The sequence below is a fragment of the Eucyclogobius newberryi genome, unplaced genomic scaffold (assembly GCF_026437365.1).
Source record: "Eucyclogobius newberryi isolate DKJ021-1_F unplaced genomic scaffold, fEucNew1.0.hap1 SCAF_1, whole genome shotgun sequence".
Classification (NCBI taxonomy): Eukaryota; Metazoa; Chordata; class Actinopteri; order Gobiiformes; family Gobiidae; genus Eucyclogobius; species Eucyclogobius newberryi.
This window is the reverse complement of record NW_027315723.1, coordinates 32,505,592-32,518,892: the sequence shown is the minus strand read 5'-3', so window position 1 is coordinate 32,518,892 and position 13,301 is coordinate 32,505,592. Positions and strand designations below refer to the sequence as shown.

Below are 13,301 nucleotides of genomic sequence, written 5' to 3'. Positions count from 1 at the left end.
GAGATGATTTAAATGGAATCACCCAAAAGTCCTTGAGATATTGCTAAGGACTGCTTAGAAAGCTTATTTTAATCAAATGGTTGCTTCACTATCTGCGTTGAGAGAAAATACCATACGTTCTCTCTCCTCTTGCAGTTATGCAGAGCTGATTGCTGATTGGCCGGTGGTGGTTCTGGGGGTGTGCACTGTCCTCATTGTGGTGTGTGCTCTGGTGGGCATCCTCGTCCCTGACCTGCCAGACTTCTCCGACCCCCTGCTGGTGAGTCTTGGTAGTCGTGTTGTGTATCCATTCATAATAACCTTGAGAAGGGCTGGTCCCTGTCCAGAGTGTGCTCCGCCTCAGGCCCAAAGTCACTGGGATAGGCTCCAGGTACCCACGACCCCTAAACGGGGACAAGCAGTAAATTAATAATTTTCTGAATTCAAATAATTAATTTTAAAAAATCATCTAGGGCTGCAATCTCCAAGAGTATTTGCTACTAGTATTTTGAAAGGCATACGATTCATGTAATAGTTTTAGGGCTGCAACGATTACTTGACTTATTGTGACAAGTTGACTATTAAAAATAATCGTTGTTGTATTTTTTTTAATTAAGTAAAGTAAACATTATCTGGACCATACAGACTTTAAAAAAAAATAAGGAAAATATCTTTTATAACTAAGACAGTGGCATTAATATGTCAAAAAATAATAAACAATTTCAGATTTTAATCAGTAGTACACTCTCTCTCCCCTCAGTCACCACATTTCAACATTTATTTGGTTAAAAATGTATTTTAAAATGTAAAATATAATGTAAATATAAATATATCTGACAAGCAGTTGGTTGTAGCCACCAGTAATTTAGCCATTTTTGTAGTCATATTTCATATCTCAAGTGCCCCATGTTTAAAATGTTGCTCCTGTGCCTGTGCAGGGCTTTGAGCCTCGGGGGACAGAGATCGGGCAGAGGCTGGTCACGTGGAACAACATGGTGAAGAACACGGGCTACAAAGCCACACTGGCCAACTATCCGTACAAATACGCAGACGAGCTGGCCAAAAGGTAAGGATACGGTCAAATCATGCTTTAAGACGAGATGGAACTCACAGAGGAAGCATTCACTACTCTTAATCCACAGGAAAGTGCAGGCAGTGACAAAAAGAAACCGATGCGCGATGTCAGAATCAAACTAAATAAAAGATACTACAAAATCTAGATGGATAAAAGTTGCTGTCATTTGTGTAGTTATGTCATGTATGTAATGTAATGTAAATAAAGTGTAATTCTGCTAAAATAATTGTGATATGGTTAACTATTTGGTTTATTTTGGTTCATTATTTGTTCATATTCTTGTTGAGGGTAGTGGAAAACCAGGCCACAATACTGTGTCTGTTAGAGGAGCCTGAAGAGGCAGGAGAAGGACAAAGGGATCAGGATTTTGGTGCGTGTCGATGGACAGCTCTGACAGATCTGATGAAAAGTCTGAATCCTGAAAGGAAAGAGTCTCTGGAAATGTTGGGCCATTGTCAGGTTTTTGCATGTTCACATCTAAAGCCATTTTATGTTCCTCTTCTGAAAAGGAACGCTTTTTGACAGGGAAGAATGTGCTTATCAATAACAATAAAAAAGCTGCCAACAGAGATGATTGCAATTAAAAACAAAAGAAACTCAGACTGTAATTTAAATCTCAAACAAGGATATAAGGTGATATTTCTGCACTTGTGAATTATTTTACACCTTTTTTTTTTAACACTTTTTACAATCATTCACACAAAACTAGACTAGACCAGGACCAAACATGTCTACATCAGGACTAAACTGCAATAAGACCAGGACTAATCCTGAACAAGTGATTGCAGCCTTATCCAAAGACATTTAAAGATGCATTTTGGCACGTTTCTGGTGGATTGCAAAAATATAATCCGATCATTGTTTTTTGACTTGTACACATCATTCCTATAACTAATATCTGGTAGATTGACTGCAGCTGCTTTGGTCAAATTTGCATCAGAAAACCCACTGGCATTTGTAAGTGCTGGTAAAGTGAGACCGCTCTGAACATGGGAACTCTGGGAGTCTGTATTTGTGCGTCTCATCCCAGTTTAAATTGCAGCTCTGTGATTACAAATGCATTGAGTTTGTCTTTCCCTCGGCCCCTCGGCGTCTGTAGCTCCACTGTCCCTCTCCCTTCCGTCTGTGCAGGGAACTGTAGACGGCCACATTCAAGTCATTGAATCATTCAGAGTAGAAGAATAAATCGGATGTTATTGCTAAGAAACAAAGTGGAAAGACAACTTTGGATCAAATTTGAATTACTTCTTTCTAGAGAGAGCTTTCCCAATATTAGCAAATATTATAAGAAATAACGGTTGGTTGTCGTAAATTCCTTTTCAATCTTTTGACAAAATACAAACTCGACACACAACAACCAACTCTGTAATTGTGGGATAATGTCTTCTAATGTATATGACGGAAAAATATGGTTGTTTTTATTGGTTGACCACACATTTTGTTTAGAGATTTTCTAGGCTAAACTAGATTGAAATAATACATAACTATTGACAAAATCTAAAACTAAACAGTATTTTGTTCAAGAAGTATGAAACGTATGTTCAAATTGGTTGTCAAGGTTGTAAAGCAATGACAACATGACAACATTTTGACTAATAATCATCTTGTTTGTTTTCACACACGGTAGGCCTGCCATAATGTGTTGGAAAAGTTTTGAAATGGACCATAAACATTTATGAAAATAACTTAATGATGAAAAATCTTTCTGACCATGGCCCATTTATCAAAGGGTAAGACCATCTTTGTGGTGAGTCACCGGTGTTTCGGGCGGGACGGGGTCATTACAGCTGTTTATTTTCATCACTAAACTCTATATGTGCCCCTTTCACTTTGCATCAATGCGTCTTGGCCAAAGCTGTGTTCCTGAGTTTGAAGCCTGTAGGTATTTTTCATGCTTGACATTAATTGCAGCAGTGCTTCATGAGTCTTTGTGTGCAGTCACCAGGAGCCGCGTTGGACCGAGGACCGATACACCCGCGACAAGAGGCAAGCAGAGTGGGACTTCAGTAAAGACTACTTCTGTGACGTCCCAGGTACAGTCTTCGCTCATCATCAGAACTGAAAGAAGCTTTGTTTTAGTGTGATAAACGTGTAGATCTAAACTAATGCTCCTAAGACAAAACAAGGTTGTTGTGTCTCCACAGGCGACCGTTACTCAAGGCTGGTGTTCACATCAGCCGAGGGGAAGAACCTGTGGAATACTCAGGCCATCAAATCCATGTGTAGCCTGGACAACAGCAGGGTATGTTATTTTTTTTCACACTGTATGTCCAGCTGTGAAGTTCAGATTAAGCTTATGTCTGTCTCTGTCCAGGTGAGGTCCCACAGAGACTACTGGAGCCTGTGTCAGCGCACCAACGACGCCTCGTGCTGTCCCAGCTGGACTCTGGGAAACTACGTGGCGGTGCTGACAAACCAAACGTCTTGTCTGGAGATATCAGACCGAAATGTGTCCCACACACTAAAGATCCTCCGCTCCTGTGCCAAATACTACCACAATGGCACGCTGGGGCCGGACTGCTGGGACATGGCCCTGCGCCGAAAAGACCGTAAATGTGCTAATGTTCCCCGTAAGTGCACCAAGTACAACGCTGTGTACCAGATCCTGCACTTCCTGGTGGACAAGGACTTCCTCAGCCCCAATAGCCTGGACTTTCCTCCTCCAGTGCTCAAACACAGCATGCTCTTCTCCCCCACAGAGAAGGGAGAGTCCATGATGAACATTTATCTGGACAATTTTGAAAACTGGAACGCTTCAGATGGCATCACCACAGTAACAGGGATTGAGTTTGGGATCAAGCATGACCTGTTTCAGGACTACCTCCTTATGGACACGGTGTATCCGGCTATTGCCATAGTGATTGTGCTGCTGGTGATGTGTGTTTACACACGGTCTGTGTTTATCACTCTCATGACCATCATCGCAATCATCAGCTCGCTCATCGTCTCTTACTTCCTATACCGCCTGGTCTTCAACTTTGAGTTCTTTCCCTTCATGAACCTCACTGCGCTCATTATACTGGTGGGCATCGGGGCAGATGATGCCTTTGTTTTGTGTGACGTGTGGAACTACACAAAGTTTGATAAACCTGGCGCAGACCTCTCAGAAACGGTCAGCGTCACGCTGCACCATGCTGCGCTCTCCATGTTTGTCACCAGTTTCACCACAGCTGCTGCTTTCTACGCAAACTATGTGAGTAACATCACAGCCATCCGCTGCTTTGGCGTTTATGCTGGCACTGCCATCTTAGTCAACTACATCTTGATGGTGACGTGGCTGCCTGCTGTAGTGGTGTTGAATGAACGTTATCTGCCCAATATATTTTCCTGTTCAAGTCCTGCTCACCACCAGAGGGCACACTGTGTCAAATTCTGGGCAGGGCTGTGTCAAAAGTTCAGTAAATGCCTCTTCACTGTGTCAGAGGCCTCACGCATATTCTTTGAGAAGGTACTGCCGTGCATTGTCATTCGGCTGCGTTACCTGTGGCTTTTGTGGTTCCTGGCTCTAACTGTGGGCGGGGCTTATGTGGTGTGTGTGAACCCAAAGATGAAACTGCCTTCTCTGGAGCTTGCAGAGTTCCAAGTGTTCCGCTCGTCTCACCCGTTTGAGCGCTACGATGTCGAGTACAAGAAGCTCTTCATGTTTGAGAGAGTGCACCATGGGGAGGACTTGCACATGCCCATCACCATCATCTGGGGCGTGTCTCCGGTTGACAAAGGGGACCCACTAAACCCCAAGAACAAGGGCAAGCTAATGCTGGATGACAGCTTCAACATCGCCAGTCCCGCTGCACAACAGTGGATCCTCAACTTCTGCCAAAAGCTCCGCAACCAAAGCTTTGTGTTCCAGTCCGAGGGGCAGGACTTCACCAGCTGCTTCATCGAGACGTTCAAACAGGTGAGTGCCAGTTCTGCAAAGTCAATTATCAATCTTTATTTAACAGCTAAGAACCCATTGAGATCAAAACCTCTTTTTCAAGGGTGACCTGGGGCAAAGTAAAGATATAAAACAGCTCTTTGCACCAGGGCACACAAGTAGGAAGGTGCACAACCATATATAACTTTATGTGTGAACATCCTGGCACCCAAAGAAGGCCATCCAGCCTCTGTATAGAGTTCATAGTGGTGGGTGAGCCACCCACAACCCGTTGTGAATCTCAGAGCACATTGATGCACTGTATGCAACAATTTCAGACATTTGGCAGATACATTTATGTATAGGGCATTGCCAGAATCCAGCAGAGGATTAAAAGAGGCCATTAACAGACGTTTGCCGGCTTCAAGGGAAAAACAAGCTTTATTACGACCTGACACCCTGCACTGTAAATAACAATCAATGGGACTAGAGCTGGATTTTTATAAGCAAAATAAATGCAGGATGTCTAAGGCTGTGTGATAGTTGTGTCCATGCGATTCTAATTAACTTGCGGCACTAATGCACACCATCACATCACTGCTTTACCCATTTACACTTCTATAATTTGTATATGTTAATATATGTTTTGGTTGTGTTAGTGGATGGAGAACCATGACTGTGAGGAGGCTTCAGTGTACCCCTGCTGCAGCCAGTCTACGTTCCCGTATAAGCAGGACGTGTTTGAGCTGTGCATGAAGAGGGCCATCATGGAGCTGGACCGCACCACAAACTACCACTTGGCCAGAAAGACACCAGGGCCGCGCTTTGATATCAACGACACCATTCGAGCCATCGTCCTGGAGTTTCAGAGCACCTACCTCTTCACACTGGCCTATGAGAAGATGTACCAGTTTTATCAAGAGGTCAGACTCTGTCAGAATGCATCAAATAAACAAGAGAAATATCATAGAACTACTTAAAACTCATAAGCCTAGAAATGCACTTATTAATACAGAACAAAATGCAGAACATGATATATCTGTGCTGTTTTGTAACATAATTTGTTTCATGTTACAGGTGGACATGTGGATATCAGAGGAACTGCAGTCTGCCCCTGCGGGCCTGAGTCACGGCTGGTTCATCAGTAACCTGGAGTTCTATGACCTGCAGGACAGCCTATCAGGCGGCACCTTGATTGCCATGGCATTGTCGGTTGCCGTAGCGTTCAGCGTGATGTTGTTGACTACATGGAACATCATCATCAGCTTCTACGCCATCCTCTCCATCGCAGGAACCATCTTTGTGACAGTTGGTTCGCTGGTGCTGCTTGGCTGGGAGTTGAATGTGCTGGAGTCCGTCACCATCTCTGTGGCCGTGGGTTTGTCTGTGGACTTTGCTGTTCACTACGGCGTGGCCTATCGGTTGGCTCCGGAGCCCGACCGCGAAGGAAAGGTGGTCTTCTCTCTGTCCCGCATGGGCTCGGCCATCGCCATGGCAGCGCTCACTACATTTGTGGCGGGGGCAATGATGATGCCGTCCACAGTTTTGGCTTACACACAGCTGGGCACCTTCATGATGCTCATCATGTGCATCAGCTGGGCCTTCGCCACCTTCTTCTTCCAATGTCTGTGCCGCTGCCTGGGGCCCCAAGGCTCCTGTGGACAGATCCCACTGCCCCGCTGCATGCGCCTTCAGGCCCTTGCCCCTCCAGTGCCCGACAAGTACCAGCTGGACTCCAGTGTCCAGGCAGAGCACTACGAACTTGAGCCACTTGCCTCGGGCCCAAAGGGTAAGCCCCAAGAGCCCCAGTCTAACGGGGGCCCTCCAAAGAGTGGCCCCTACTACAGCACGCTGTCCCCTTGCCACTACTGCTCCTGTGGAGAGCGGCCGCTCTGGACCCCCCAAACAGACCAGGACCCTCTTTATACTCAGTATGTCCAGTGTTCTCCGTCCCTCCAGCGTCATCAGGAGCAATCTGGCTGCCACAGAAAGTACTGCAGCCCCTCAAACCATCACCTCACCCATGTCCCCCCTGTGTCCACCCCAAACCCCCCACAGAGCCCCACCGAGGCCCCTTCCGGCCCCCCCTTACACTCACACCTGGACTCACACCTAGACTCACACCTGGACTCACACCTGGACTCACACCTGGACTCACACCTGGACTCACACCTAGACTCACACCTGGACTCACACCTGGACTCACACCTGGACTCACACCTGGACGCACACCTGGACTCACACCTGGACTCACCCTTGGGCACACACCTGGACTCACACCTGGACTCACACCTGGACGCACACCTGGACGCACACCTGGACTCACACCTGGACTCACACCTGGACTCACACCTGGACTCACACCTGGACGCACACCTGGACTCACACCTGGACTCACCCTTGGGCACACACCTGGACTCACACCTGGACTCACACCTGGACGCACACCTGGACTCACACCTGGACTCACACCTGGACTCACACCTGGACTCACACCTGGACGCACACCTGGACTCACACCTGGACTCACCCTTGGGCACACACCTGGACAGTGGGCAGTGCCTCGCCGCTGACCTGTGCTGTAAACAGACTGGTGTCCACAGCAGCTCAGGGTGTGGCACGTCTCTGGAGAAGCTCCAGAGTCAGAGCAGGACTGACAACAAGTGCAATTCAGAACTGAACTTACGTCGGCCCCAAACTGAGGCCAGTCCCTGTCACAGCAAAGACACAGCACCCCCTACAGAGACTTCGTGTTAAGGCCTTCATTAGTGCCTCATGCCACATCAGAGTTTACGTATTTATATTCCACATGTGCCACACTGTTTTGTTTGTCACAAGGTCGTGCCACACCTCAGCAATGTTTTTAGAAGATCATTCGACACAATACACGTCTCTAGCGCTGCAGTGAAGTTTTAGATCAATGCTAGGATAAATGATCTACCCCTCTACTTTTTGCTAACATTCGTGTTCCTGAAGACACAGCTGTTGTTTGTTGCTACACACTAATATTCTGTTGTGTGTTATTACCCACAATGTTCTCGTTATAATAAAAATGTGCCACTTTTTTTACAAACTGAAATTGTTGCCTGACACTGTAGAAAACAGACATCAATGTGCTTCATGTTTGCAGATGCCTCAGATAACAGAACTATGTGATTAAAATAACGTCCACAGTGTCATGTTCTATAGGTGTCATGTTCTATAGGCATCTTTGTCCATTCAAATCTGTAATCAGTAGTGCACACTTCTGTTTTATTTCCGCACAACGATCACAAGGCTAATGCTAATGATGCTTGACATACACTTTGTTCAAGGAAATAAGCAAAACCTATACAATTATATTATTTTTATTACACACCACAATGTTGGAGTGCTTGAAACGGATCTATGTTTTGTCCTCTTGCCTTTGGAGCTGGAGGAACTGCAGACCAATAAAAATGTCTTTTACTTGGATGGTACATGATTTATTCACAGATACAACAGGATGAGATATACATGTTCAGTCTATGGCAGATGGCACAGAGTTGGTGAAGTGTATTTCTTCATAATTAAATTCAGTTTGGGGAGCTCTGGATATTACTGTAGTTTGTCTAATTGTGCACATTTCTACTTGGATTAGACATTTCTTTGGCTTAAGGGAGTTGAAAAATATCACTTGCTACAGTATATACTGTGTATTGCATCAGCTGCAAGCTTTGTTTTGTAACCACTGCATTGTCCTTACCAGTTAAATAAATGAATTAAAGGGCATATTTATATTATTTTCTCATCAAAAATATCCAAACAGCTTCACCTTTCTTTCTTCTTTTTTCCCCCCAATTTTTTGATTATTTAAAAAAGTAATGGAAGAAGATTAGAGAACGGCTAAAGTTGGTTAAAAAATGTTTTATATTTTATATGTCAATTATAATGTTGGTCTGGTCCTTGATCGTCGGCATCCATTCTCTCAGGTGTATACTTAAAAGATATCCATTTGTTATCCATAACAGGAGTTTGGAGGTCCAAATACATATTTCTGAAATTGAGTGGGATGATGTCAAAAATATTCTGCATTGCCTTTTTAATTTCAGTCCCAATATTTTCTGAACCACAGGACAGTCCCAGCACACGTTTAACTCCTGGCAACTACAATTTCTCCATCATTCTGTCTTTCCTTGTGAAAAGTGAGCACTTTGACATGGTGTTATAGAAATGTGACTTTCTGGTCCTCCATTGTGATACATATAGTTTACCACTCTTCAGTTAAAAAATAAGATTACCTCCTCTTTTCCATCCATCCATCTCCTTCCGCTTATCCGGGGCCGGGTCCCGTGGGCAGCAGTCTAAGCAGGGCCTCCCAGACTTCCTTCTCCCCAGACACTTCCTCTAACTCCTCCGGGGGGATCCCGAGGCGTTCCCAGGCCAGCCGAGAGACATAGTCTCTCCAGCGTGTCCTGGGTCTTCCCCGGGGCCTCTTCCCGGTGGGACATGCCTGAAACACCTCCCGAGGGAGGCGCCCAGGAGGCATCCGGAACAGATGCCCGAGCCACCTCAGCTGGCTCCTCTCGACGTGGAGGAGCAGCGGCTCTACTCCGAGCTCCCCCCCGTGTGGCCGAGCTCCTCACCTTATCTCTAAGGGAGCGCCCAGCCACACGGCGGAGGAAACTCATTTCGACCGCTTGTATCCGCGATCTTGTTCTTTCGGTCACTACCCAAAGCTCATGACCATAGGTGAGGTCAGGAACGTAGACCGACCGGTAAATCGAGAGCTTTGCCTTTCGGCTCAGCTCCCTCTTTACCACAACAGTCCGATGCAGCGACTGCATCACTGCAGCCGCTGCACCGCCTGTCGATCTCACGCTCCATCCTTCCCTCACTCGTGAACAAGACCCCGAGATACTTGAACTCCTCCACTTGGGGCACTTGGAGGTGCTGATTCTCATCCCAGCCGCTTCACACTCGGCTGCAAACCGTCCCAGTGCATGTTGCAGGTCCGGGTTTGATGGAGCCATCAGGACAACATCGTCTGCAAACAGCAGAGATGAGATCCTGTGGTCCCCAAACCGGACACCCTCCGACCCCTGACCACACCCTCCGACCCCTGACCACACCCTCCGACCCCTGACTGTGCCTAGAAATTCTGTCCATAAAAACTATGAACAGAACCGATCTCTTTTCCTTTTCTTTTATATAGCTTAAATGTTATAATGGTCATTACTACTGTTAAATGTATTGGTTATAATAACTTCTTTGTAAATGCCTATAAAAGTCCTGTTTCTCCAAGTCAAAGGTCTCTGTCAAAACATCAAAGCTTTTCACTTTAATTTGGAAACAATTGTATACCTTTTGTTATCCAGACCTTAAATCTCATGTTGGTGCTATTTGGTACAAAACCTTGGTCATGAACCAACCAGGTTAGATTTTAACGTTGAGTTCTTTCCATGTTGTAAGAACGGATTATTAACTTTCTAAAGACTGTACAGGAACCTCTGGCACAACATTACACTAGTAAATATTTTTCCTTCATATTCAGATTCATATTCAGATACAGGGTGGCACCATCTGTGGGCGTTTTGAGTAGGAAAATGTCATACAAACTTTGAATGTACTAATGGAAAGCTCTTTTGTTCAGTTGTTGCTGTTATAAAGCACTCTACAAAGAAAGTGGTTTTCATAATCCTGAGGTATTTCCCCTTGTGTGGATATTAAAGGTTTATCTTATCTTATCTTATAAAGGCTTGTACATTATTGGAACTTAAACTCAAGGAAAGGGCAATATTAACATGTCAAAGCTGCAACATGTAGGACCTTTAAAAAGAAAATATCCCTTTTGTTTGACTTTCTTTCCGCGAGCTTGTTCTAGATGTGACAGGTCTGGGGTGAGAAATTACTATTTTCATTCAATATTAATATTAGTTAAACCAGTGAATACACATCACCATTAATGTCATTCTCTCTGCTACCCAAAGCCGTTATTAAAAGCCTGTTTGGCTTCTCCCTCCTGTTCCGTTTCGCTGACAAACTAAATGTCCACAGACCGACAGCTTTAATCACAGACAACACTGGCACTGCGCTGCACATTAACAAACAGGCTGCAACAAAAGTGTATTAGGCTCCAGTAATGTCCTCAGACTGACTTTGGAAAAAGAACTGCTGAGTATTGTCTACTTTAAATGAACTAAGGCTGCAGTGCCACGGCAAGTCCTCCTTTAACTAACTGGATCATCACAAAAGAGCTTTGGGATTGACGTTAATTTTCAGACTACAGTGGATTAGGCCTGTTAAATGCATCCTGGACATGAGCAATATATAATGTAGTATATGTTCATCTGGGTCGAAGCATTAATAGCCAGATACAGTCAATTCAATACTGAAAACGAACAAACTAGCTGCTCGTCTGACACTGGAAATAAATACATCAATGGACAAAGTTGGACCTCTTTCCTGTGTAGTTTTTGAATGGGCTTGAGTTTTATGAATTTTGTTCCAAATTACTGTCTATTGTATTTAAAGTAGTGTGATATGGCAATCATTGAGTTTTGAGCTTTTTCCTTAACATCTGAATCAAATGTGAATCTTTTTGCCCAAAATCCGAACCAGACCTTTTTTATTTCAATTTAAGACAAAGACAACATGCACAATAGACACAGAGGCAATACATAATACAAAATGTAAAATAAAAAATAAATAAAAATAAAACATTAGACTTAAGTATTAAACTCAATATTTTTACTGTCTGATTCAGGATTCATTCAAAAAGTATTTATCATATTTAATGCCAAATAATATGCACAGCCAAAAGATACAAACTGATAAAATACATGTTTAATATTTTAAATGAAAACAGAATAACAAATGAATAATTTTCCACCGTATATATTTCCTACAGTTACTCTTACAGTCGACCTTAATGGAGGTTTCAATAATATTTATACATATGATTCATTTTGTGTGTGTTAGATATACAGATACATCGCGTCGCTGAACACCACTGCAGTGATGAATGAACCAGTCAATTTCCTGTTCTTTTGACATATTAAATGAACAGTTTTATTTTTGCTTCCCAAACGCGCTGTGGCCGCTTTGGGTGGAAACTCTATTAATTCATCACAGAGCATGAACTTCACTGGGAGATGCTAGTTTCCACCACAGCCTTTGAAATGGCTCCAAAATGCACTTGGAAAATTACATTCAGATACAGTAAAGATGTCTGTGCTCAGCAGCTACACCCCAAACCCCAAAACACACACAAACAAACAAACAAGGACGGAAGGCCCAGAAAAAACATGAAACTCTGCTCTGCTACCCACAGAGACGAGGAGAGGGGCAGAGTTTGTGTCAAAGGAGACGTATTGTGCTTTTTTCATGGTCTGTAGATTATGAAAATGTACCTCATATTCAAATAGAAAATGTGAAAATGATGGAATGAAACAAGACATGTGATGCGCAGAGCCAAAGTGGTCCAACGTCGTACAAATGTCTGAATCATGTTTGTCATAAATGCAACAGAAATTGTTAATAATTTGCAGAAGATGTAGAAGGGCTTCAGGTGACACTGGAGCAGGGGCGGTGCCAGGTAATGTAGGAACTGTGGGGGCTTCAGAATAAACTTGATTTGCTAATTATATTTTTATTATTATTAGAAGGTAGGTGACAACAGGACTTTTCTGAGCAACATTTATTAAAATACTACTTTGAGAAAACTGATGATGAGGAAACACTGTTGCTTAAGTTGATTTAGCATAATATGTCCCCTTTAAGTTAAATGTGAATGTTAAAGTTTGTAGAATGAACCACTGGCTGAGCGGGACTAGTTAATTAGACACATTTGGAGGTTAGAAATCTGATTTAAATGATTCTAAAACGAAGGAAAACATCCACAGAGTCAGACTTGCTAATTCAGGCGTGTCCAAACTACGGCCTGGGGGCCAAATGCGGCTCCCAGAGGAAGTTTTCTTGGCTGAAATTACCCTGAGAACTTTTGAATGCAAGTTTAAAATCTTACAGTCCATTATACATTACAACTTCAATAACTAACATCAGGGTGTGAGACAGTCCTGATACACAGGTTTTGAGCCTTAAAACCTCAGATATATGGGACTTTTTTAATCTGAAGCCTCCATTTGGTTTATGTTTCAGTATGTGGCCCTCGATGAAAGACGTTTGGACCCTCTTGATTAAAATGATGGGGGGAAACCGGAATCAAACCTCTTCAAAAAAGAAAACCAGAGCAAGACCAGAGCAAAATCAGGATTACTGGGCCTAAAGAAATGTCGTCCTTAACCAGGAAGAATATAACAACTAGATTCATTCTAAATATAAAAAAAAACAATAACAAAGCCTGCATTTACCACTATTGGCGCCTGTACCAGTTTGTAACATCCATGGCACCAGGTTAAGTCAGGTTCAGTC

At 43.7% G+C, this 13,301-nt stretch overlaps 1 protein-coding gene across 2 annotated transcripts in view; it reads left to right on the top strand.

Moving 5' to 3' along the window:
• Window positions 1-7,945, top strand: part of disp1 (dispatched homolog 1 (Drosophila)) — a 76,431-nt gene extending 68,486 nt beyond the window's left edge. For both annotated transcript variants that reach the window (XM_072443889.1, XM_072443890.1), the window contains exons 4-10: window positions 136-259; window positions 918-1,045; window positions 2,993-3,087; window positions 3,199-3,296; window positions 3,369-4,952; window positions 5,570-5,833; window positions 5,988-7,945. In XM_072443889.1, coding sequence (XP_072299990.1) covers window positions 136-259; window positions 918-1,045; window positions 2,993-3,087; window positions 3,199-3,296; window positions 3,369-4,952; window positions 5,570-5,833; window positions 5,988-7,667 — 3,973 coding nt within the window. In that variant the 3' untranslated portion in view covers window positions 7,668-7,945. The remainder of the gene's footprint in view (window positions 1-135; window positions 260-917; window positions 1,046-2,992; window positions 3,088-3,198; window positions 3,297-3,368; window positions 4,953-5,569; window positions 5,834-5,987) is intronic.
• Window positions 7,946-13,301: the final 5,356 nt, after the last annotated feature.